Source organism: Drosophila sechellia, chromosome 2R (genome assembly GCF_004382195.2).
Source record: "Drosophila sechellia strain sech25 chromosome 2R, ASM438219v1, whole genome shotgun sequence".
In the NCBI taxonomy this organism is placed as follows: Eukaryota; Metazoa; Arthropoda; class Insecta; order Diptera; family Drosophilidae; genus Drosophila; species Drosophila sechellia.
Window position 1 is genome coordinate 14,317,233 of NC_045950.1, and position 27,458 is coordinate 14,344,690.

At 44.9% G+C, this 27,458-nt stretch overlaps 2 protein-coding genes across 2 annotated transcripts; both read left to right on the plus strand.

Annotated features, from left to right (window-relative positions):
* The first annotated feature begins 22,023 nt into the window (after window positions 1–22,023).
* Window positions 22,024–22,780, plus strand: LOC116800708. Its single transcript, XM_032717177.1, has 3 exons — window positions 22,024–22,101; window positions 22,203–22,517; window positions 22,570–22,780. Exons 1-3 carry the CDS (start codon window positions 22,024–22,026, stop codon window positions 22,753–22,755), a joined length of 579 nt encoding a protein of 192 aa, XP_032573068.1. The 3' UTR covers window positions 22,756–22,780.
* A 456-nt stretch (window positions 22,781–23,236) lies between these two features.
* LOC6609758 (extracellular serine/threonine protein kinase four-jointed) lies at window positions 23,237–26,757 on the plus strand. The gene has a single exon (XM_032715882.1). The coding sequence runs from the start codon at window positions 24,556–24,558 to the stop codon at window positions 26,305–26,307; it is 1,752 nt and encodes a 583-aa protein (XP_032571773.1). The 5' UTR covers window positions 23,237–24,555; the 3' UTR covers window positions 26,308–26,757.
* Window positions 26,758–27,458: the final 701 nt, after the last annotated feature.

Sequence of the window (27,458 nt, forward strand, 5' to 3'; positions counted from 1 at the left end):
ACTCGCCGAGAGACATCCAAAAGTAGCCGAAATTGAGCTGAAGGATAACACGAAATGCCAGCGGAGACAGCGGCGTTCCAGCACGCAAATTGCGGGCCAGGCGAGCGGCCAGAGGATCGGTCCCAGTCAAGTGGTGGCCCAAGGGGTGGGGCCGCCATTACATTCCATTGAGCGCACACCGATAATGAGCCCACAACGCACACTCAAAAAAACAATTGAGTATCATAGGTGATATTATTAATACATGCCCTGAAAGTAGTCGTTGCCTGCTCATATTATATATAGTATTTGCTCATAAATCTTTTATTTAAAAGTAGATACATCCTGTGATTTTTTTCAGTGCACTCACGCACACCCCTCCATCGTCGCAGGACACACTTTCTGTGGACTTGTGGTGCGCTAAAAGCGAAATGATAAGCTGACAGCTCCGGAGTAAGTAGGCGACCGACCTTAGCCTCCTCCACTACCGCCCGCCCGACCGACCGCTGCCCTCGAATCCGCTCCCTTTGGCAACGCCGGCTTTTTATGATAGCTACAGGGGGGCAGGCCATGCAACTGAATGGCCAATGAATCTCTGACTCGGGAATTGCGACCGCAGATGACTCACAAACACACGCGTGTGATGGGATTCGCATTAGAGCGTAATTCCCAAAACGGATCTGTCGAGTCGAAATGGCTTATACTACCCATTCAAGATTGGCTAGCAGCAAGTTTAGTGTTTAACTCGGAATTGGGTTTGAGCCCACAACATTTTTGGGACTCAAAGCCATTGGCCATCAAAGTTTTATTGTGCTTTAAAATAAATATTTATAGGATGATAATCTTCATCAGATTTATAATTCGATTTTTAATAATTAAACCGCAAATCTTGTGTTGATTAAATTTGTTTCCACTGAAATCGAAATGCAAAATAATATATATAACTTTTTCACGGAATATTATGGTCTTTGGTCCTTTGATATTAAAAATATATGATTTTAGAGCTATCAATTTTTAATTAAATTTACAACAGCCAGACTTTGAAGTTGTTCACTATCTGAAATGGTTTTTTTTCATTATAGTTCCTTCTAGTACCAGACACACAAAGTAAGACCCTTGATTATCCCGCCAGACATCTGCTCCAGTCTGATATTGATATGCACTCGAATCCATATGCCGACTTTCGCCAGCGGCACAAGTCCTTTCCCTTGGATCGATGAGCCGTGTAAATAGGATTCTCTATTTCAGAGCGATAAGTCGGGAATGCCTTCTGGCTCGGATATCAAAGTAATTACGTTCCCAACAACGGAGCTGCGCCTGGGTCTGTAAAGAGAAATGCCTGGTTGTTCATTGTTACCAATTTTTATGGAGAAATGAGATACCCAAAGGTACGATCCGATTATCATCTAGTTTTCCCCCGACCTCGCCACTTTGTGTGTTGACATTCCCCGCTTTTCCCATTTCTTGTGACAATTTCTACGAAAACTCAATGCAAACACAAACATATCGTCCCTAGATGATGCCTAAACACTCCCATTCAATGACAAACGTTAAATTTACGACAATGCCCATTCGAGCAGGTAAGGAAACTCAGGTGAATGGAAGGTGGAAGGGGTGCCTTAGTCTAGGGTTTTTCGAGTTGGTGGGGGAGGGGCAGATGGCTATCGGACCGCAGTCGAAGTCGGCACAGATGACTCATCAAATTAGCGTCCAGGGCGCGGGCGATAAGCGTCCATGCGAAGGATTAGGAGAGAGGATGAAAGGAGGAGAGTTTGATTGTTCAAAACTGTTCCCGAAATGTGCTCATATCATTTTACAAACAGTCTTCGAAACCACTCGAGACTGCCATCGTATTGTAATCTCCGCTGGCTGGGAAATTCTCGGGTCTTGGGACCACCCTCACTGACCGATTATTAATTGCCAGAGTTTTATACTTAGTTGATTGGGTTCCATCGTGTTTTGATACTGAGTTAACCGCATAGTTGGAAACTCAAGTATCGTACTACGGAAACATCTAATGTTATATTTTTAATAAATATATAATATACTATCTCGATTTGACGGTTTCCAAGATTTCGATACAGTCTTGTAACTCTTTCTCCTCATGAATTCTGCAGTGCTTACAGTTATGTCTCGCAATTATCCGTTCAATTTGCACAGGAAGCTTTTGTCGCAAAGTCGCGTTCGCGATAATCCGACAGCAAAATATGCGAACGTTAATTACGCTTTTGGCGAACCTCTTACGCACTCCGATGCTGGGATGCTGGGATGCTCGGATGCTTCAATGCAGATGCAGATGCTCCTGCCCCTGTTACTTACCACTTGCCACCACTTGGTAGCAACGGCTGACAACGATGCCTGACGGCAGATAATGCTGATCGCATGAATGATGGAAGGATTCGAGCGGGAATACGAGTTCTGTGATCGATTAGGGAGCCAATCCAGAATGCAGAACCCCGAGCCAGCTTGATTGAAAGCTTGCAAATTGTTTGAAGCATCTGGGATCTGTGCGGAGTGGCATCCAAATGGATGCACTTATAGGCGGTGTCATTGGCCCGAGTCGAGCATGCAGCCACCCAGGTGGATGGATGGATTGTGTATGTGGATAGTTCGGATCGGATCGAAACGGATCGGAGTTGCCCCTCACTGCGCATGCCTCCATTTGTCTTGACCCCGAAGTGCTGCATGCGGAGTTACTTTCGTTTCTGATTAATTTGAGCTAATTTGTTAAGTAATAACCGAAGGAGTCCCAGGCCCTTACGTGCAAGCCCAAACGAAGTTGTAAAAATAATATAAAAACAGTTTGAAACGCATCTCAGTGATCTTCATTGGGTCCCCAGCGATTTATTAACACTTAACCGCGCTGCGCTCCGTTTCGATCAGATTGGACACCCTTTTGCAGGGCAGGGAGCAGGGTCCAAAGTAGGGCGCCAAATTGTGCACGTCCCGGTCTGCGGGCAACTCCCCGAATACCCAAATACCCAAATCCCCAACTCCGATCCCCGATCCCATCGCTCTCACTTCTTTGGAGTGGAGTGCAGTTAAGCGGGTTTAGTATTTCGATTATTGACTCCAACGAGCAGCGGGTGGTGGATCATGTTGGTCGTCTTTAGGTGGAAATAAAGATGGAAATGGATTCGGTCCCAGAGTCCCTGCTTAATTGACAGCACCCAAGCAGGTCAGTGCGAACAGAGATGTGAGAGCCAATTGCTTGTCCCAGAAGGAGAAATCTTTCTTTTGTGGATAATCCCCAATTTAAATGTACAGCGAGCAGTTGTTTCTGTGGAATCTTGTTTTATGAAGATTAGGTTTTACCTAACTCATTAATGTTTTTCTATTAAAATTTATGCATGTATGTTTTTATGTCCGATCACATATTAGTTGGTGAGATCAGACGAACCAAAATCACAGGCGATACCTAGCGCCATATTAGTGTCAATTAATTTATGAGCTAAACAAGATAAGTGGCTGGGAAATGGGTACCTTTCAGCGGACCTGGAAGCACTACTACACTACTACCCAATGTGCCATGTCCGATTCCTAATTCACATGTCACGTTCATGTTCACGTTCCACAGCCAGTTCGTTGGAGTTGCGGTTTTTCGGTTGCGCCTGCCGTCGCTGAAGATTTGCGATAAACGGCGAGAACATGGTTACAAGACTCTCGGCCAGAGTTGGACTCCGAGTTGGAGCTGGAGTTGGAGTGCGACCTGAAGATGGAGTTGCAGATGGTAAACAAAGACGAGTAGCGCTGACTGATCGGCCGACACTCGGACCGACGGAGCGGTTTACACTCATAAAATTAAATCAACAGCAATTTTATAATTTGGCGCATTAAATCAACTGTGGGCCGAGCCCAATAACCATTTCCATCTAGACCTGGGAACCAACTTCGTAGCCACGTAGCACATAATCGGGCGCGTGCAATCTTAATGGATAAATTATTGGGAGACGAGGTCCGCGCTTCGCACTCCGGACTCCGGACTCCCAGCTCCCTGGACATCCAGTTGCCGTCTCGGTTTCACTGAGGCACCATCTTTTCCGCCTAACAACAATTGGCGGTGTTGCCCTCGTTATGTCATAATCGAATTTTAACTTAACGGGCTGCGTTTTTTAATAATCGTTAATTAATTTGCCTAGTGGCAGGTGCCAAGCGGATTCGAGAATGCTCCAGTTCCTGCCACAAATCATGGAGTATCTTCGTATGGAACTTAAACTCCAGGTATATGTGGAAGCTATGGAAAAACTTTATTACTATTCTTAAATAATATCTATAGTTAATTTAATTGCATTTCGAAGTAGCCGGGCACTGTAACCATTAAACCTTTTATGAGATAACTAAGACATAACAATATTGGGTGGTCATCCACCAGATAAATCCCTATATAATGACTGGTAATAGTAAGTGGAAGGATAAGAACATACCAATCAGTGGCCTAGACTATAATTGCTGGCAAACAGGGACACGCAATTTGTATATGGCTATGCCAATCTGTTTGGCCCAACCTCAAGTGCATTCTCCATGGAGCGATGCAGCTGCTCCTTTGGCTGTCAATTGGCTGGAGCATCGGGCTTCTGGCCGAGGAGTCGCGCCCAGCAATTAACACCCGCAAATCTGTGCGGCTTCCAGCACGCCCTCGACTTTTATTTGCCCAAATGGATAACCTCTAATTTGGCGAGGCTTTTTATTGCCTCAACCCCAGCCGCAAGATCCCAAGAGTTTCCCCCCCATCTGGGCCATCGAGACCCATCGCATGTTCCACTTAATGACACAGAGAACTCAGCATTTCAGTTTCGTTTGTTGGTTTGCTCTGTGATTTCGTTTGCCGGCTTCTTTTTATATGTATATTTTTTTTATTTTTTTCTGATCCCGTCCGGTTATTGGGCCATTTAACGCCTTTAACGCTGGGCAGTCCGAAAATTGCCATTTTCATTTCGTCCAAATGAGGTGTTTCAAATGATTCGTTTGCATTGCCGGCTCTTCAATTAGCCGCACGCAATCGCAGAGTCAGGTGTCAGATGACCGCCCCTTAAATGCGATCCAAAAAAATCACTTTAAACGTGAATTTCATTGAGGAGTAGTCATAATTCACGCAGTTAAGTATGAGCAGTGAAAGTAGTATACATATATAGGGTACGAAAGTATAAAGAATCTATAAGGAATATCAGGTTCCCTTAACTAAAGATGAAACAATGTATGTTGCTATCTTTTAGCTAATTCCCCATATTTATTACTTAAGCTGGTCATCATTTTTACTGGGAGCTAAACATACTAAGGCGCCATAATCCGCCCCTCCCCTTTTAGTCACCACCCTCAAAAGCCGGCTATGTAGCTTAATTAATTACCTCAACTTATTTGACAGCTCTGCGCTGAGGCAACTATAAATAATAAAAGATTTTTAATAAATCATTTGGCGCACTGCAAGCGAGGACATGGACATGGTCCTCGACATGGACAATCGAGTGCACTCGAAACCCTTACCACCATTCCACCCATGCCCCTGATCCTTCAGCTTGGTGGCTTGCATGCGTTTGATAAGCGGACATGGGCTGCAAGGAAAATAGCTTAATACGCGCCACCAGCTGGCTTCGAAACCGGGGACATTCAGGCGGCGGGAAGAAGACGACGGGGCTGCTGGTCTGGTATTTATAGTCGAAAAAAAGGCCCAAAGGCCAAAATACTCGTACGCAAAAATAAATATCGAAGGATGCCCCGCGTCCTTCATCCTCCGTCACCTTCCGCAATCGACCAATCGAAACTTCATCTATGTCGAGGCACGCACGATTCATGCACTGAAAAAAATTAAATTTTAAAATTAAGAATTCACCTAACTAATGGAAAATCTTTTGCTCAACAAAATAGTAATTTGTATATGAATAAGGGTTATAATGATCTCAAGGATTCTTTAACTTCACTAACCTTGTAACTCTTTTAGCAGAAATATTGTAAACATAAATTCCTTATTGTTTTTTCGCAGTGTAAAGCTCATAGAGGCCCTAGACGCAGTTCGTAATTACGAACCTGAAACGCGGCGATATTGGAAAATTCGCTTAACAAGCCAATAGACTGAGTTATGACGGAGCAGCCCGTCTCCGGCTTCCTGGTCTTCCTGGCCGTGCACCATGGACCATATCCATTTCCCCCGGTTTCCCCCCGGCTCCCACCCTCCCCCCTGGTTTTCCACGGCCTGCCAGATGGGGCAGCTGTGGCAACCTCCAACGGCAGCAATTTGTTCTTGTTGTCGACTTTGCATGTCGCTGCCTGGTTGGCTGTCTGTCAGTTTGCTTGTTTTGCATGCCATCCGCAGTGGCCAGCGAGTGCCTCCGCCCTTCTTCCTCCTCCTTCTCGTTTTCCTCCGGTCCCGGAAACCCACTCCGGCGGCGGCTTTGGCCTCTCCCGACCAAAGTCGAGGTCCATGCTCGGTCCCATGTAAGTCTGCTGACAAAAACAATGTCAAGAGCCCAGACGCCGCCCTCTCGCCACTTCCGTTTGGCTTTCCTGCATTTCTGGGCCCGGTCAAGTTCGGTTCGCACTGCTGGCTAACCAGATAGATTATCTCGCAAATGCAGCATTTGCTGTTCCATCGAGTAATTACACATTTCCCTAATTGAGCTGAAATTACCGCGGGAACCTGACGGTCGCAAAACCTTTAATGCCTTGAGTGCTCGAAGGGTTTCCAGGTGGAGAGCTTCAGTTGACCAGCCAATGAAAACAGAGCGAGAGGTATTCACAAAGTTAAGGGTTGTAGGATTTTATACAACTTGGTATAAGTGCACTGTGTAAAATGCTAATTCGAAGGGAAAATTGTTAAGAAGGCGATGAATTAACGTATATAGTAAAGATTTATGATAAGAAATCAAGCAGCTTTAATTGTCGGGGACTTACAAGATAATAAGAGCAACTAACGAGTTGACATAAAACATTTTAAAATTGGTTTATTATTTTAGAAATTACACAACTATTTGTGTATGCCATCATAATCTGTTTAAGCTAAGTATCTTTAAATTATAAAACTAAAGTAATTTGATATGTCCTGTAATAAAAATGTGTATCATAAATAAAATCTAAACTAATGGTCTCCAATTTAGCGTGCATAAATACGGTCTAAAACGGCCTTCGCAGATGGTTACCATAGATTCGAAAAATGCCTACGAAGTGGATTTGAATATTTTTACAATTAACCCCTGCACAATTCGTGAATTTGGTTAACTATTTGGCATTGTTCGGATCTCCGATAGCCGCCCATTCAGCGGGAGTCGCGCCAAGGCGAACATTTGCAAATGTCATAATTACATGAGATTTGATTAAATTTTTGTCGCGACGGCAAAAAGTGAATGTCACTTGCAAATCAAAATCGCGTTTTTTTGCTTTTATTTTGGTTTTCATATTTCGTGCCTGGCATTTTTGGCGACACCAAATCGCATTTACATTCACCTGACGACGACGAAAATCGACACAAATGAGTCGAGTTCGCTTGGCCAACCTGCTGCCACCTGTTTTGCGAATGTGTGTGCAACACGCGGCACATGATTAATGTGCCAAATTGCAAATTGCAGTGCGGCGTTTAACTGTCAATCAAAGCAGCTCGAAAATCCGCATCTGATGTCGATACAAGACCTCGAGAAACGTGCGTCTTATAAACAGATAGGAAACATGTGGTACGGGTTCGGATGTGGATGGAGGAAAATGTTATTTATTATTTAATTGTGGTTTGAGATAAAAACGAAACTACATTATGGGAAAAAATATCAAATGAATATACAAGCCAACGGATAATATCACTTCTACTTAGCTAATGCTAAACATTTTTCTGTAGATTTTGTGAATAAGAATATGAAACATGTGCCAGCAGTTATGTTGTCAGTTATATGATGCGATATAGATTAAAAGAGCTATAGATTTTATATATAGACTCTATATATAGTTATTTACCTATTGGCTTCAGTGTGGTCTTTCATCACGTAACCATATTTAAATTTGATTTCTATTCGAATGAGTTCATTGAGTACCGCTCAACCCGAATTGAGCATTGGCTGGCAACCGTTTTCTTCGAAAGGAAATAGCCTCATCTGTGAAAGGTGGAGGCGCGGCATTTGGCCCCATCTCACATCTCATATTTCCAGATCGCTCGGATACGCCGTCATCCTGTGGCAGCCACCGCAACAACAGTGGCAAACGGGGGGCAAGTGCCACACCTTGTGGCTCACCTCGAACGGCAGACAATTGGATTTGCTTGCCGGGCAGCAGCGGCAATCAAAGCAAATGGATTTTTGAATTTCATTAAGCAAAAGGCAAAGGCGGAAAGATGGCGACAAAATGCGACCACATTCGGGATTATCTCTGCGGTTGTCTGGGATCTGGAGCGATGGAGCAGAGGATCTTTGGAGGTTGAAGCATTTACTTACATTTGCGGTTTGCCAGTCGTCAGTCAGTTTACCTACTATTCATAATCATTCCATTCGAATGGGCCTGAGCTTTGAGTTCCGGCTGACAGGCCTGCCGACAGTTGCATTTGAATGCCAAGCCAATCTCTGGTGCTACTGGAAATTACAATTCACAATTAATTGAGATACATTATCAATCAGCGTAAGCCGATCAACGGAGAACGTCCGATGGTTTCCTAACTGATCCCCCGTGTGGAAGTCATAAACCAAACCCAAAACAATCAAAAGCGCAGCTGTCACACCTCCATCAAGAGCGATTTCAGTGCGAGGGCGGCGGGGGATTGGTACTCGAATTGGGGATCATGATGATCAGCTTTATATGCTGGATGGGATGTATGTGACTCATCAGATCCGATTCCTGTGGGATTGTCAACCCAGTGCTTCATTAATTTGCTTCAATGATTCTGCATTGATCGACGGCCAGATAAATCGTATTTCAAGCGAGATTTCCAAAGAAGTTCGTCTCGAATCAATTAACTGTCTTGCCTACCACCACCTAGGCCCAAAATCTTGCGGGGGGGAAGGGGATTTGGGACTTGTGGAGCGGAACCGGGCACCAAGAGGAGATGCACTCAGCAGACACACCCCGACATGCTCCAAAAAAGTTCTTTAACCTGTGAATACATTGTGGTCGGCGATCTCGGATCACTAGATCGCTTAATAAGCAGCCTAGCTGTCTGGTCTGCAGCACCCCGAAGATCCCCCTACTGCCCCATCCAGTTCTGTTCCAAAGCTCCTGCTGCTTTGTGGCTCCACCGACAACGCACTTAAAAAAAATATATATATATTTCCTGTAGGTAATTTTATAGACTAAGCCACAAGTCTTCACATATGTTGTTTTATCCCAAGATTGAGCATTACAAAATGTTAGCACACTTACCAATTGAGGACAATAAATTTATACAATGTGATATACTAAATGCAACTTAATGGATTTTTTTCTCTGTGTAGCTGCGGCACAGGAATCTGCACCGTTTTAAGAATAAATCGCTGCGGGGCATGCGCCCGATATGCGTTCAACTCACTGAACTTGCCACGACTCCTGTCCCTGCCCCCAATCCCCCTGTTCACCCCACTCCTACCCCCCTCATTCCCGACCGGCTTCTGAGGCTCCTGCTCCCGCTTCCTTGGCTGGAGCTGAATCAGCTCCACCTACTTCAACTCCGACATCTCTCGACTGTTACAGTTTCGCGTTGCGAGCTGCGAGTTGCCCGCCGACTGGCAAACATATATATTATTTAAATTTTTAAACGATTGATCGTCCTCCGCCCTGAGTGTGTGCCTGCCTCGCCCGCCTCCTTCTTCCTTTTTCCTGCCGCCGCTGCTCTTGCGCTCCTCGACCTCTTCTGCGATCTCCTGTGGCATCGTGATAGTTTGAGTTATTTGGAGCTGGCTGCTTTATTGCTCGGGAGGAGTCGCAGTCGGAGCCCGACCGGCTGCATCCCCTCTCCAGGCTGAGGGCGTGTTCAGTTCTGGTCCACTCCGCAGTGCGTTCTCCGTGGCTTATAACAAAATGATTATGTTTTGCATATTGAGTGAAATTTGCATAAATGAGGAGGCCAGCAAGGTTGCAGCACGGCTAAAATCAACTCAGAATCGCTCGTTGAGAAGGGGAATTCTAAAAAAACTGAATCAAAATTATATTCCTCTCTCTCGGCGGAAAAAAAAGCAAATCGGAGCAGTTGATGGACTTAACTGCACTCAAATTATGGCCGCTAGTAATCCCTTTTGGGAAAGGGAAAGTGAGGCAATAAAGTTGTTCGAAATGATTTAAAGCAGTCTAAAATGGTTGTTAACTCTAGAAGTGCCAAATGGGAATATCCTTTTGGTTTTACAATCTTACAACTGACTGGGCATCATAGTATAGTAATAAATCTCAGCCCCTTTAAATTTCTATTTCCCTATAAAGTGTATTTCCATGCTACTTCCAAATGATATGCATGTTCCCAGAACGCACAGATATTATGTGGAAATGTTCTATCTGCATGGTGAGATCAGTCAAATCTAGTATGATCCCAACATGCAGTGTTTAAATATGCTAAACCTTAGCGATCTTTTAACACATTTTCCACCAGTTTGCTGCTAGGGAGTTAATGAAAAAAGGGGGCATACATAATTTCTTGCATGTGTCAATTCTGAAAAAGGTCTCCTTTACTTACTTTCAAGTCGGTGGACGCGGCTTTTTATTTACCCACGCTTATTTAGCTCTTAGAATAACAATAATTAACATAAGAACAGAGTCACTTCCTTGGAACGTTAGCTGCTCGCCCCTTATTGCTTTTATTTTTCCATTTCGTGGCCTTTCACGTGGTTCGTGTGTGCTGAACGATGAGCGCTGAAGAAATTAAAATTGAAAATTCCTTTATTTCAATATTTTGACAGTGACTTGGCAGCGCCTCGTTAAGAAAAAACAAAATAAACTCCAGTTTCGAGATGGTGGCTCGAGAATCGAAACGAAACGAAACAAAACACTTTTCAGTTGTCTTTGCGACCAGCCCGCCCCGTTCTGAACTCCAAGCCGCGAGTTCGGTCGATTTGGCCCGGTCATAAAAATGTGCCAAGTGCCAAGTGACCGGGTTGAGTGGCTGAACTTGTTACAGTTTCTTTCACCAGCTCGTTCTCTCTACACTTTCTTTGTTGTGCAACTCGATTCTCGACTGGTATGTGCTTTCATTTCGCTGCTAAGATATCATTGGCATTCTCAGTGGAAGGAAGGCGACAATTGCCATGCGCCAATACAAATTGGCGATAAGTGCACTTGACTCTCATATAAATTAATATTAATTATGCCACTGATTAGCCAAGCTCACATTCCAGGCAGACAAATAAGCCCACTAACGATATATGTGCCCGGCTACTGAATCCAGTTCCATCGATCCATCGAAACGACTGCATTGCGAATATATTTCGGTGTAAATCATTTGAATGCTTTAAAGGCGCCAATTGAATTTACGTGTTGAATAAAGCGAATGGAGATAATGGTAGACTAAGGAAGTGTGAATACACTTTTAATATTATATTTTATGATACGATATTCATTACGTGCAAAAATTGTATGAGAAATTCAAAAGACTTAGGAAACGAACTCGAAAGTTAATTATAAATATCAACAATGAACTCACAAAAAATATAATAAAATGAAATACTTCTTTCACAGCTTACCTAAATTTTACTATATTTCAAACCAATTGTCTTCTAAAATTTTATGAATTTGTTAAATAAGCAATAATACCTGCCATGTTATGTACACCATATGCTAATGTTTTAATTGTGAAGATGCAAGTGAATCGTTTATAATAATTAAATCTCCCAATGGATTAATGCAGCTGTTTGACTTGGTAATACCCTGACATCGCTTGAGATAAACTCAAGTAAGCTCTACCCGCTGACTGCTACTTTGCTTGTAACTTTGCTTGTCCGACTAAATGCCTCGGTGGCCGCAGCTGGCCAGCTGGCCAGGTTGAATCTGAAGCTCAGTCCGTCTATGGATGCTGTTCGCATTCATTCAATTGCGTTTGACAGGCGTTTGGCCATAAAAATTAAGCCACAACAGCTCGAGCAGCGAATTTGCATTTACGTTTGCGTCGAACGGACATTGACTCAAATTTATGACAACTTATCGCCCGGGCATTTGAGTAGACTGGGAGCAAGATGCAGATACAATATAGTTGCTGATCCGAAAGGCAGACGTTCGTGGGCGAAGTTGGCGACATTTCGCTTTCATTTGCAATTAGAATATGGAAATGGGAAATGCGCTTGGTATAAAAATAGATCGCGACAGCGACTGGCGCCGCTTTCCTAGATATGTCTATGACTTTGACCCGTCTACACGACTGCACGAGTTCGGTTTCGCTTACCCAAAACGATGACACGGAAAAACAATGGAAAAGTTTCCCGCCAGCCAGACGAAATTTGTCAAAGTCTATTTCAAAGAAGTTTGTCAAAAGCGGATGCAAGTGAAATCGATACCAGCGCGTCTTTGTCAGGGCCATAAAAAGAATAAAAATGAAATATTACAATAGGAAGAACAGGCGACGGAGCCGGAGGAAGGTGTGAAAAGGTCGTCGTGCCATTTAGGGACCGCAATCTTTGAGCAATCTCAGCGAGACCCACTCGGATGCTAACCCAGAGGAGGAGTTAGGCAACATTACGGCTGCATTTCGGACGATTGCCCGACTTTTTAGATATCCGATGCCAGCTGAATTTTAACAGCTCGTTAAGCTCAGCCTGTTAGAAATCCCAAGGCAGTAAATTCTTTTCAGACTAGGTGCTTTAAAATATACTTATATCTAAGTCTTTTTTTTACTGAACTAATGTCTGTGATTTATTTTATAAATCTTGTTTGCAGTATTTTTACAAACCTTTAAACAAATAAATTAGAAAAGTATTCAATGATTTTTTATGACGGAATTTTGGATTGAATGGAAATCATCGATTCAATATTAAATTTCAAGAAAAGTTAATAAATATTACAGATTTAGATTGTTTTAAGCTTTTTCCGCCAAACCATGTTTGCTTTTGAAACTACCCCAAGGTATCTTAACTTACTGGGTAGAAAGTGACTCTTTTTCTTGGCTTCACTTGCATTCCCAGACAATCTCCTGCAGGGGAACTGTCGCGTCGGCACTCCCCACTATCCGATCGCCATTCCCGGGAGCCGCTCATCTAATCTGTTTGGTGTTAAGTCCAGGCGAGCATGTGTAATTCGATTGTTTACATGCGAATGGCTTTGAAGCGCTTGGCAAAAAGACAGCGAAAAGATGAATCGCAGGAGGAGCCGGCGAATTGAATATATTAAATGAAAGCCAAAGTGGCATGTGCTTGAGTGAAATTTTCTCGAGTGGGAGGGGAAAGGAGTTGCTGTGGCCGCCCGTCAATCTATCATTTCATTAAATACGATCCAGCCCCTGGCCGTTCTTCTGGTTTGTCAGTCAGTTTGTCCGTCTCCTGAGAATTGTGTCGCGGCCCTGACGATGACGGCGAGGATGGAGGCGTCGTCTGGGTTGTCCTGGAAGATGCGTTTCACTCATATCCGGTTAAAAATTCACACCTCAGAACCCGACCGACCACGAGGCGAGGCCGCTCGGGGGTTTCGGGGTTCCAGGGATTGCGGCTGGGACAGGGAACTGCACTCTCTTTCTCACCCTCGCTGCCTTATTCGCTCTGTTGCTGGTGGCGTATTAAATTTCAAGAATTGGAGATGGAAAAGGGGCGAAGGCCGGGGCGGGGCGTAAGTAAATGCCAGAAATCTTGCAGATTCGTGGCGTAAAATTATGAAAATTATGTCTGACACATCCTGCTGTCTGCTTAAGGTCTTTGTTTATCCTGGCTGAGCGGCAAAAAAGGAAGCGCCTCCAACACTCCAAACATGCCACAGACAGGTAATGGCGACAGCAACCACAACAGCAGCAGCGGCAACAACATCACCGCTGGAACCGGTGTTATTTGCATAAGTTGCTCGTGTCTCCGATTCCTTTATGCGACAAAGTTCGCTGCCTAAGTCTTACGTTTTCTGGGATTTTGTGGGATTTGGTAAAAGGAGTTGGCGGCCCTTGCTGGACAATTGAAAGTGAGAAGTGATCTTAAACTATTGAAATAACTTTTAAATCGTAATTTTCTTGTTTAATGTAAAATGAGTTAACTATGAGTTGTATAAATAGTTTTCTGAATTAACCTTGAATTCGCTATCTTTAATATAGGTGCAATTATTACGTTTCAGCTTTGAACTGCTCATATAAGCAGAAAATGCTTTCGATTGTTTCCTCTTTTAACGATCGTTTCACGGTCGCATAATCTATCAAATGACCGATCCCCAACCATCATCAATTCATTGACTGCGCCCAGTTCGCCGTTTTGGCATTGCCTGGGTCGCCGCAGCTAATTGAGTCATAGTCGGACCCACATCCACATCCAGATCCCAGACCTTTGGCGTCGAGTCAGCGGGAGGAACAACAAACTGAAATTAACCACAATAAAAATATTCGCAATGGCCAGGGACACTCAGGTCCACTCAGGTCCACTCAGACGAGCACCAAAACGAGCAAAATTAAAGATCTGTGTGAGAGCGGGCCACAAATAAAATCCATTAGCTGGCAGGTCCACGATATATGCGGCGATGTCGTGTGAGAATAGCCTGCCCCATCATGGTCTGGGAATCTGGCGAAGTTTCGGCACGGATTTGTCATTGTTAGACGTGGTTTTCGTAGCTGGTATATTCAAAGTTTTTGCCAGGGTTGGGCATCGGTGTGTGTGTGGGTGTTTTATGACCAAAGTGTCGCTAATTCCAGGAATCTCGACTCAAGGTTAAATCCATTCATAAGCGATTGGCAAAGCTGGTTTCCGGATATGGGAACGGGGATCGCGGCTCTGGCATCTGGGATGTGGATCACACATTTATGGCCATCAAACGGGCCGCCCAGTCCAGGGACCACCCACTGTTGTGGCCTCTCCTGATCCGGCTGAGCCGCAGTTGCTGATGCAGTTGCAATCGGCATCAAAAGTGTTGCAATGAGGTATTTACAATAGCAAACGAGTTAATTACCACTGCGAGCGGCTCGAACGGATCCAACACATGCCCCGACCTTATAGAGGAGGCCCAGCCTGACAGCTCCGCCTGGGATCGGGATGCCAGGTCGGGACCGGACCGGTGTGGAAGGAGTGCTGCTTTGCCAATCTGCCGCATTGATCGAGCAACCGATCTGCGATTGCGTTTGGATCTCGCCTGCCGCTCTTCTTTTAAGCTGAATTTTTACTCTTTTTTTAGATTTATTTTCTTTATTTGCTGTTGTTTTCTTGCGCCTGCGCGTGTTCAAATTGTCCAAAGCGTAACAATTTAATATTGCTGTGCCAGGTCCAGTGCCAAGTGAACCAAGTTAGCCAAGGAGCAAACAGCAGTCGGCGTCTGCATCTGCATAGTCGGGCCCAAACTGCCACACAAAGATTCACTGAGAGAAGCACACAACAAGTTCTTAAAATTTAAACTAATAATAGTACTTTTTGAAAAAAAAAATAAAGTTTTACTAATATTAAGCAAGTATCTAAAGTTTTTGGACTATCAAAAACATGCACTCTTTATTTCACCACCCAACCGATTTAAAGCAAATCAAAATCCGATTGCAGACGTGAAATTTTTCAATGTAGCCGCACATTAACTGCGGGCTGCAACTTGTTGCTGCCACTGCTGCCACCTGCCTCGTTCGCTTCTCCGCGGCAGCATGTTTAACGTATCCGTATACGTATTTCGTATTTTATTTAATTGATTTTTCTGCACCGCACATGCATTGGCCATTAATTCATTTATTTATTTAGCGCTCGCCTTCGACACTGAGCACATCGACTCAGCGAGGATGGTATGGGAATGGGATTGGAATGGTTCGGTGGCACGGAGGAGAGGTGGATTGTCGATGAATTAATCGTGCTTAACACCATTCCTGGCATTTTGTGGCAGTGCCACAGCTCCTAGAAAAGATAGTAGCCGGGACCAGGAGGCCACGGAAGGGGAGTGGGGGGCTGAATCGGAAGCACTTAGCATTTGTGTATTATGGGACCTGGTCTGGTATGCATGCGTCATTATCGCGCCTTGCATCATTAATAAGGCCAAAAGCAGGCGACCAACACAGCAGAAACAAAGCAAAATCCAAAACCCAGGCCAATTCGAAACCGCACAAATAAATGTTTATTCTCGTTGCCGTCGCCGGGCGAAAATTTTGTTGGGATCACCCTCGCACCGTGGGCTCCCCGAGATCGCGGACAGATTTTGGGTTCGTCGCGAAATCTTTCGTCAAGGTCAAGGCTGCCTGCGATACCGATACCGGGACTCAAAGCGAATCCGATGCCGCTCCAGCGAAGGTGATAAATGAAGTGTCTCTGCGCGAAATGCCCACAAATCACACCCGAGTCACAGTCCCCGTTCCGACGAAGTTCAAGTTCGCCTTGAATGCAGAAACGAAGGCAAAATATTGAATATCAGCTAAAAGCATTTCACAATCCGCAACGCCGGCAAGAATTTGCATGAGCCAGCGATTGGACCTGCAAAACAAATAATGAAATAAAAATTAATGTTTTGATGGAACCGAATGACCGCAGCAATTTGTGAACAATCGCATTAACAACAGCACTCCCAAATTTACAACGATCTTGACTTTTGAACTTACTATCTTGAATTGGTTTCTCAATTAGCTCAATTCGGAGAAATATAAAAATTAATATGAAATCGAACAAATGAAATCGAAATGAAGTAGTATTCGGTTAATTGAGTACTATAATGATAGCTTTAGTTTTGTTATTTTGAAGACATTTAATCAATGTATTCGAAACCATTATTTTTTGCAAGACAAAAACAAAAAAGATATACCATCAATGTCTTGATGGCTATTTGTTAATTAGCAATCCTGTGCAGCCTATGTATCGCTTCTTGGTCCGCGTACATAATATATATACTATATATAAAATTATATTAATTTAACAGGGAGCAAAACTGCGACAGACAGTCAGAAAAAACAAAAGGATAGAGAGAGACAGAATGAAAGAGAGACGAAAAAAATTCCTACTTAAGTGCTTTTAATTATCCCAAAGAATTCCTTGGTATTCTGAGTTTGGTATCCTTGTTTGTCATCATCGTCATACTTGGCCTGTCTTGGGCCGGGGTCTTCGGTTTGGGTATGGGTTTGGGATCGTTCAGAGCTCTGAGATCCGAGTTCTCTGTTCTCCGGTCTTGGGCCTTAAAATTACAGGCGCGTTTGTATGCCCGCTATTCGGTGTTTTTTCTGTCTGCGGCGGCGATCCAGGTTCGGGTTCGGGTTTGGGTTTGGGTTTGGGACCACATCCGAGTCCAGGGTTCCACTTCCATTCAGCCATAAAAGGGGAATAGCAAAGCGATATCTTCGGTGGCAGCAAACGGGGAATGACAGTGGATCGATGCGTGCGCATATGGGCGATACTACAGCGTTTATATGGCGGCCAATTCATATTGCCGGTGAAAGGGAAAGTCAAGGCATCCCATCCCATGACCATCTTCCCATCGCACCCTCCCACATCCCCAGGAAACCAGTCTGAGTCATCCGTTAAAAGGAACGGAGTGTGGTGGCGATGCGTTTGGGGAATTCGCTGATTTGGTGGCGACATCAACGGGCGGCATCAGTGGCGGCGGCGGGCACACACAGTGCGTACTTCCTGGAAACCTATCTCTGCCAGACTGAGGTACCACAATTATGAGTCGCCGTTAGAGCCGGGCTTGCTAACTCCATGCCAAAGCCACCAGATGTCAATGAAGCATGCAACTGCCACCGCCGCTTATCGTGTTTGGAGCTTTGGCTTTCTCAAGAGAAATGCCAGTGGTTTGGGCTCGAGGATCGAGGATGGCCGGTGTGCTGGAGATCAAGTTGATTGAAGTGCCTTTCGAAACGGAATACAAACATACGGAGTAGAACGAAAGGCTCTGCTGTAGGAAGTGCAAACACACTGTGAAGGGATGCTACGAAAATATTGTCTTTGGTCTCCCAAAAGGGTCCTTCCATCGCCCTAAAACTGCAAAAATGAACAACGTGGCCGGCACTTCATTGGCCAGAAACACAGGCCAGAGCCAAAAACCAACACACTTGGTGCTCAACACGAGGATGCAGCATGGATGTGGAGGACTGCAGCCAGAGGACGAGGATCGAGAATGGATGGCGGATGGATGGGCCCCCAGCCAAGATGTGCCAAGTCAGCGTGATCTGCGCAAAGTGACGAGTTTTTAATGAATTTGTTTAACTCAGGTCAGGCCCTGGCACCTAGTACTAAGCCACAGACCGTGAGTCGGGCTACAATTCTGATTCTGACCCGAAACAGTGGCTTCATTTCTATGGTATGTAACATTATTGGTTCGCAATATGAAATATAATTTTCATTTTGTCACACTGGGAAAGTAGTAGTTTGAACCCTTATGTGTGATTTAATGGCAGTCTTGTGTAGATACTAATATCCCTGGAACCACTGTGCCCTGCCGTCTGCGGAGATGCTTGAACAGACCCTATCCAAGTTGATGGCGCGACAGTCGAGGTCGCAGGCACAGTCCGTGGCAAGTGGCGATGATGGGGATGTGGATATGGATGTGACTGCGACTGTGGCTATGACTCTGGATGATGCGGTTGATGCCGAGCTCAAGTGCGGCTGAGACTAGGACCTGTGTGGATGGAGGCGCTGACGGCCCGTGACGATATCCCAGGGCGAGGTGCCAGGAGATAAAGCAGATACTGCAGATACTGGGTGCAGTGAGTGAGTTCCTGCCTCTTGAGGTCGTCCAAGTCGTCATCGTCAGCGACGACGCCAGCGTCTGGGTCTAGGATGAGTGGTCTGGAATCTAGCAGAGCAAACAAAGGCAGCTAACACTCGAGCTCCATCTAGTTTCCGATTGTCCAGTCCAATGGGAGCGAAAGGAGGCGGCGGAGTACTAGCCCGTGTCTCATGTCCTTCACAGTTCACTTTCGTTGACCGCTTCAACGCTTTTTTTACTTCATTTTTCCGCTGGCTGCTCTCTGTTTGCTCCTCTTGTGTTCAACAAAATGTTCCAAATTGTTGCGCACTGCAAACATCCCAGGAATTTGCGCTTAACAAACTTCGCCAAATGCTTTCCGTTTCAGTTTCTGCACCGGGCAAAAAATAAATTTCAAGTGGTTTTTTATATATAATAATACAGTACGTAAAATTGACCTTATATAAAATACATATAAATATTAAAGAGAAATTTACTTTTAATACATAATCTCAACACATTATAATTTAGTGAGCGCCACATACCACATTCAACAATAAGTTTTCACTCTCTGCTCACCTCTGACCGATTCATTTTTCATTTCCAAACCGTTAACTCGACCTTAAATTAATTTTGATTTCAGTGTGTTTCCCCGTTCCTTTGCTTTATTTTTTCGGAGGTTCTTTGGCTGTTCGTTTCGGCTGAAATTTATACGCAGCCTGCAAATAATTAAAACGAGAGCTGTGCCGCCGCAAAGTGTCTCTTGCGTGAGCATGTGTGTGTTTCCCACAACGAAAGACTTAGGCAACGAACTTGGCCGGGGCAGCCATCAGCAGGCAATCAGAGAAGACAGGGCACAGTTATACGCTCGTTTCATAATAGATCATTTTTCAAAGAGTTCAACTCTCTGTCAGGTATTTGTTTAATTCGATTAACCTCTGGGCTCGGCGCTGGCCACAAAATAACTATAACGCGACCACCAGCGGGTCGTTGGTTCCCACCATATTGGCAAGAGCCAGTTGGAAATGAAATCTATAAAACATAGCTTCAACGAGTTCCAATTTATCATCAAAACAGACATTAATTTTACACACATCCAAAGAAAAGAGCTGAGCTCAGCTCAGCCACCCGGTTGTTTTCATGCCTCGAAACGAGCCACAAAAATTAATGTTAATTAATTTGACTTAAACTGACGATTTCAACAGACACATTACTGCGGGGCATTTGGCAAATAAAAAGCCACAATAATAGCAACAAATCAAAATGGTGCCGAGACGACTTTTAACGGCGAAATTCCCAATTGATGGCGCTCCACTGATAATGTTCGATTCACAAACAAAATCCAACTTAAAAGCTTTTTCAAAAAGACATCAAATTCGATTGGCGCATAATTAACTTGTGCATTGTGCGGTTCCGAATGGAAATTTCATCCATTGGTTTTTATGTTTTGTTTGCTGGCGTATAATACCGCCGATTTCTGGTTCGATCAGTGCGCCAACACTGCAAATTCAATTAGGCCCGAACATGCTCTCACTTTATTAAATTAAACTGCAACCGAAAAATCGTGAGCCCAATTCTGAGTCAAAACCAGGTTGTATCTTTTACCTGTTTACTCACTCTCTCTCTCCTTCTCTCCCTTACTCTCGCTCTCTCTCTCTCACGCAGACACTGAAGAATGCAGCGGGCTAAAGTTAGTTGTTGTTATCTTCGTTCTGCCGTAGCCTCGTCTTCCCGATTCTCCCGAGTCTTCGGAGCGAAGTCTTCTCAGATCGCGACTCTGTCCTCAGGCTCGAGTAGAAATTCTCTAAGCACGCTGTCAAGTTATGTCTACATTCCTTGATCATATTTTTTTCCAACTGTTTTCATACCTCCTACTTGCGCCAGTAAGGGGTATATGGATTTCGAATACAAATAACTAGTCAAAATCGATTTAAATATTTATTTAGCATATCAATACAGGGCGTTTCAGAGCCTCTTCAAATTTATAATAGTCGTGCCCTTAAGATAGCCAATAATTATAATTTTCATGTCACTCTAAAAGCGTTTCGTATCAGTTTTATGGCTCAGTGTTAGCAGTAATGGGCTCTTAGCTGTAAAATATAAGTTTCTGGTCATAAACGATATAAAGCTGATCTCTAAAAGTGTCAAGTTAATCAGAAGAAATGCTATTGATATCGGCATTTTAAGTATATGGCTTTGCAAGCTGAGGCGATAAACTTCTTATGCATTATATTTTAAATAATTTATCATAGAGATCTAGAATATTAGTGGATATCGTATTGTCGATTCCTTAAATATCGCATTCCTACTTCAGTTCTTCTCTTCTTTCTGCCTTCGTTCTTTTGGATGGTTCACTCCTTGGGTATTTCGTTTGTCTCTGAAATACTCTTCCTTCTCCTTTTTGTCTCCTCCGAAAAATGATGATAATCCTGAGGGGTCTGTCTTCCTCTCTATTTCTCACACGTTGTTCATAACATCCAAAACTTTTTATAATCCATTCCGTTCTCTAAAATATTTAAATTGGATGCTTCTTAACTGTTTATATACCAGCCCATTAAAACGAAATAAGATAACACTTCACACTAGAGGCAATCTGCCATTTGATATATTTTGCCAATTTATCAATGATAAAAGCTAATTTTGCTAAGAGTAAAATTTTGAATGTATCAAACCAAATCCATTGGGAATTTCTGCAACTTATTATTTACCAGTCGCATAATCCATATTAAGCTGACATTATCGTCCTTATTTGCATAAAAAGATGCCTCGACTCACTTTAAAGTGTTTTTTGACTTAACTTAGTTATGTTCATGTTTTATGTTTTTTAGGACAGCCATAAAAATGTTGTTTTGATTTCAGGATCCTGCTTTTCCGGGCGGCAGTTCCTTGTAATGCTCGTGAGCGGTTTTCCCACTACGCTATCGTAATCGTAACCCTTTCCTGGCTCCTCGCACTGTCACCTCTTTAAGGCAAATTCTAGTTTCTTAATGTGGCGCAGCAAATGTGCCGCTTTGAGCATTAAAATCAACAGAGGCAGCCACAAACTCGCACTCTAAAAAGCCTCCCACAGAATGTGCTCTTCCTCTCTCTTCGCTCTTCCTCTCTCTGACTGCAAACATTTCTCAAAAGGTGTTTTTGTCGCTCAGGTAAATTGAGTGAAAATCCAGAGTGTAAATATACATACATGAGTTTCTACATGGCCGTGTCAAATAATACGCACGTGTTGAGTGGTAATAGAATAGATCGCTTCAGCTGAATAGGTTTTTTAATTTTGGGTGCAATCTGATTTGAATTGAAATTGCCCAATAAAGTGCTCCATTGCATATACCTTATGGAAAAATACAAGCGTTACTGGCTTTAGTTAGTAAAATGTGCCGCAAATACCACATCTTTTGGGCTTTAGCTCCATTTATGGCTATTTTACTTGCCGGCGGGGAACCAAAAAAGGTAAGGTATCATCATGTTTTAAAGCATAGTTTGTTTTCATAATAGTAATTAACATATTTTATGTTCCTTATGATAGCTTATATTATTTCCCCTTTCCACAGATCATAGTATTTGATACCATAGACTGTGCAATCAAGAGCAGTGTCGTCTCAAAGGCTGTGTGTCAGCTGTATTCCCGGACGGAATTTACTGTCTTTTTGACCGTTGGCGAAAAGAAGCAAGCTGACAAGGTGTATGGAGCTTGCGAAGTAAATATCTATCTAAAAAGGCAGAAAAAGATAACTAGGATAAATAACCTAAGATTGGACTTTTGTCAACTGAAGAAGCAATCTGAATCTCCTTCATTGCTGGGAATGTACTACTTAGCAATTCGCAGATCTATAGTCGGCTTTCCCAAAAAGTGTCCCTTCAAAAAGGTGTGTGTACTTTTAGAATTTTAGTACCTTTTTTTAATTGATTTGCTTTTAGAACACCACATATGGAATAAATCGATTGCATTTTGACTCGCAAGAAGTTCCGCAATATCTACCCGAAGCTAACTACAGTTTTAGGGGAAAGATTTATGCCAACGATGAGTTGGGACTCGAGATCAAGGTGACTGGCGGCTATTTTGAAGTTGCCAACGATGCTGCCTATAGGAAGCCTCTACTGTGAATGTGCATAAAACTTATGGACATTAAAAAAGTAACTGTCTAAATAATATTAATACGGAGGTTAGCTCTGACCCGCTTTTTTTCTGTACTTAAAAGCAATAATTTAATCTATGCAGTTAATTACTAATTAATTAAGTGTGGAACATGCACATTCCCTGTAATTGAGTTTGTTGAGACCCACCCAATGCCTAACTTAATAATTAAAGTCGGTTAAAATAATTTAGCTGGTTTCGGTATTAAGACTATTTTATTATTTCTTGGCAGAGAGAGAGAGAGAGAGTCCATGTAGACAGAGCGCAGCTTAAAATCAAAGAGCGCAGTGGCTTTCACTCAACTCAAACTCAAAACCGGCAAGATTCGAAAAGGATCCGTACTAAAGCCACAAAAGAGAGAGAGAGAACTACTTGTGAGAGCCAGATCGAGTCGGCCGCGTGTCTTTAACTAAGCCCGGCGAGAGCCGCTCGTCGGCCAGTCTGTCAGCGAATCTCGAAGCGAGCGGTACGCAGGCGCGCAGTCGCACATCCGTCAGCACAGCAAACGCCAGAAACCAACACCTTTAGTTCCGATTCAGATATAGTGCGACAATCTAAACACGCGTTCGCACACCAACCACATCGCGGTGCAAAACGAGAAAGAGGCGCGAGGCAAGGAGTGCAAACATATGTATGGACAGCGAAATAAATAAAGCGGAGGCATAAAAATTCCTCACATCGTTCGGTGCGCAGCGACGAAGATCGAATGCGGACAAAAAGGCTAAAATACAGCGAGGCCAAATAAAAGCGATTCGCAGCCAAGTCGAAGGTGCTCCGAGTGGAGTGGCGAAGGTGCGAGACAAGAAATTAAATTGATAAAGCCTAAAAAGCGGAGCCTAGGACTTTGTCCTCTCCCTCGGCCCCAACAAAAGCAACAAAACCAACAAACAAACAAACAAACCAACACACACACAAACTTGTCGCGTTGTTTGCTCGGCGCGGGCAATTATCGGGCGAATATCGGGAATCTGGGAATTCGAGTGTGAAGCAACCCCACCAGAGTGTTAAAGTGTGTGCCAGTGTGTGTGTGCGAGTGTGCATATAGTGTGTGTATCGCTTAGCTGGTGTGGCAAATAGCTCAGAGCCACGAAATTGCTTTTATCGGCGCACCAAATCGCGCCGCCAACTGCTCAAGTCCAGAAATTAAAAACAAAAAGAGAAACTGTTCGGTTCGTTTGGCCGAAGGGCCAGCTAGCCATCTCGCAAAATATTAGCCAGCAAACAAACAAACAAACGGCCAGCACAAAAATGTATAATAAAAAATTACAGCAAGTGATCGTGCAGAAAATAGATCGATAAACCCAAACCCCAAACCCCCAAACCCAAAACGAACTCGAACCCGAAATCTGACAAAAAAAAACAAAAACGCGAAAAAGCGACGCGGTCCAGCGGAGAGTATAAAAATAAATAAACGAGCGACGATCAGCGAGCGATCAAGGAGCTAAAGCAGGAGGAGCACGTTTCTGGGTTTTTGTTTCAATTTCAATTGTGGAAATCGTAGAGGAAAAATTCGAACCGGTCCCCGCCGAGAGTCGCCAACGAGGAGCGGAGGACGAAGCCAGCAACCGAGAACGAACCACCGATATTTATTAAAAAAAGACAGAAATTAATTTCACGATTTTGTGAGGCACCACAGCAATACAGCAAGACAGCACCACCACCACCCCTTTCGCTTCCATCGCCGCCCTCCATGAGCGGCTTGAACTTTGAGCCTAAGGTCTGGGCTTCCACAGGGAACTAGGGATCGGGATATTCGGCCCGCCGGCAAAATGTACGACATCAAGCGCCTGGAAGCGGGACAACAGAAACTACAGCAAGCACAGCAACCACTGGGCCTTGACCTGAGCGGCCAGCAACAGCAACTCACCTGCAGCGTGATCACAGCGCCCGAGCATCGGGCTAATCCCAATCCCAGCTCCATTTCGCAATCCAACCACAGCGAGGCCACCCACATGACTTTGTTGACGCTGCGCCGGCGCCGTTCGCTGCAGCGACGCGCCTGCCTCCTGAGCATCCTCGCCGCCTTCGTCTTTGGCATGGCACTGGGCGTGGTTGTGCCCATGTTCGGCCTGCCCCGCCACCAGGATTCCCCGCCAGATCTGCCAGAGGAGCAGATACAGATGGTTGCCGTGGAGCCGCTGAGCAGCTACCGCGTGGAGTTCATCAAGGAGACGGACGAGCTGAGTGCCGAGCAGGTATTCCGCAATGCCTTCCATTTGGAGCAGGACAAGGATGCTCCGGACTCGATGGTGGTGAAGAAGCTGGACACCAACGACGGCAGCATCAAGGAGTTCCACGTGCAGCGCACTGCCAGCGGTCGATATCGCAAGGGTCCGGAGAGAAGACTGTCCAAGCAGATGCCGGAGAGGATGCAGACACAAGAGACCCCTCGGGCTCCGACGACCTCGCCCACAAATCCTACCAGTGAGCATCAAGCGGGACTCATTGAGGAGGATGTCTATTGGGGTCCCACTGTGGAGCAGGCTCTGCCCAAGGGATTCGCAGCCAAGGATCAAGTCTCTTGGGAACGCTTCGTGGGAGAGCAGGGCCGAGTAGTTCGCCTGGAGCAGGGATGCGGAAGAATGCAGAACCGCATGGTGGTCTTTGCGGATGGAACAAGGGCCTGTGCCCGCTACCGCCAGAATACGGATCAGATTCAGGGCGAGATATTCAGCTACTACTTGGGCCAGCTCTTGAACATAAGCAATCTGGCCCCGAGTGCCGCCACCGTAGTGGACACCAGTACGCCCAATTGGGCCGCTGCCCTGGGCGACATCACACAGGCGCAGTGGAAGGAGCGCCGACCAGTGGTGCTGACCCGCTGGCTGTCCGATCTGGAGCCGGCTGGGATACCACAGCCCTTCCAGCCGCTAGAGCGGCATCTCAACAAACACGACGTCTGGAACCTGACGCGGCACATGCAATCCGAAAGGCAAGCGCAGTCGCAGCCGCACGGATTACTCAAGCGGTTGGGGGCTGCCAGTTCGTCCGGCTCCGCTCATCAATCAAACGCGATTGAGGAGACAGGAACAGGAACCGAAACGGCCAACGGAGCGCTGGTGCAGCGACTAATTGAATTGGCACAATGGTCCGATTTAATCGTCTTCGATTACCTGATCGCGAACCTCGATCGCGTGGTTAATAACCTGTACAACTTTCAATGGAACGCCGACATCATGGCCGCGCCGGCGCACAACCTTGCCCGCCAGTCCGCCTCGCAGCTGCTCGTCTTCCTGGACAACGAAAGCGGCCTGCTGCACGGCTACCGTCTGTTGAAGAAGTACGAGGCATACCACAGCCTCCTGCTCGACAACCTGTGCGTCTTCCGGCGACCCACAATCGACGCCCTGCGACGTTTGCGGGCGGCGGGTGCGGGACGCCGGCTGCGTGACCTCTTCGAGCGGACGACCAGCGCCGGAGTGCGGGATGTTTTACCTTCCCTGCCGGACAAGTCCGTGAAAATCCTGGTGGAGCGCATCGATCGGGTGCTGGGCCAGGTGCAGAAGTGCCAGGGCAGCTAATGAATCGATAGCATCAGCCCTTGCCCCCAAACACGACTGATAAGCTGTTAATACCGAAGCAGCAGTGGGTCCATCTTCACCTGGATTGGGATTGCAGTAGTCAAGGGGTCAGTGGCTTTGGCGGGGTTATATTTTAAAAAGGGGTTCTAGAAAATTGTTATCATATAAAATGGAAACTTATAAATTTTAATCATTGGGAGTCTTTTAAAGCATATTCGATGAGCCACTGACCCAAGGAGATCCGAGTATTAAGGGGTGATCCACTAAAATACCTATCTTGTAAATGCCAGACTCTATCCATGAGTATTAAGCTTACCTATCCGTAAATGTATCTGTATAAACTAAGCCTAGCTAGCGTTAACAATGTGTGTGATATTTGTATAAGGAACCAGACTAAGTAGATTTCATTTTACCTTTACAACCAATAAACCACAAATATACCGAACGAAATGCGCCAGTCGAATGTCACTTTGAAATATGGAAAAGCATCCAACAGATGCAGATGCAGATGCAGATACACGAGTATCTGGCTATCTGAGCACGCCTGCGCCTGTGAGAACTTTCATAGTCATGACAATAAATTGTCATTGATCTTTTTTTGCAGGTGAGATGGAGTCGGAGATGGAGATGGAACTTGCCACATAATGCAGGCTCCACTTCCAGATGCACACACACACACACACTTATACATGGCCAGCGAATGGAGTTGGGGACTGAATCTTGTGCTGCTTTTCATAATATCTTCATAAGCATTTGAGAGCCGCCTCTCTCACTTGGTTCTCCCGATCCCAAGATTCTCGAGTGCAGAAAGATGAAGCCCCGCCAGAGCCAGTTCCAGATACTTTCCACACAGTCTCTCATATTCACACACACACAAGCATACGAAAACACACACTGGCGATCGGGGCCTGAGATACACGCTCTTGTGGATACAACGTCTCCATCGAACCCGAACCCCCCTGCCTGCCCACCGTCGCCCCTGTCTGACTTTAAGATTTAAGATCGCTGCTCATTAAGTGCGTCCGCGTGTCTCAGCGACAAGATGCTGGGAATCTCTTGCCTCCCTGTCGCACGTTTTGCATCTGATTTCGCTGCGTATATTTTATTGGACACCAGAGTAGTTCACGTAAATAAAAATGAAATGAACCAAG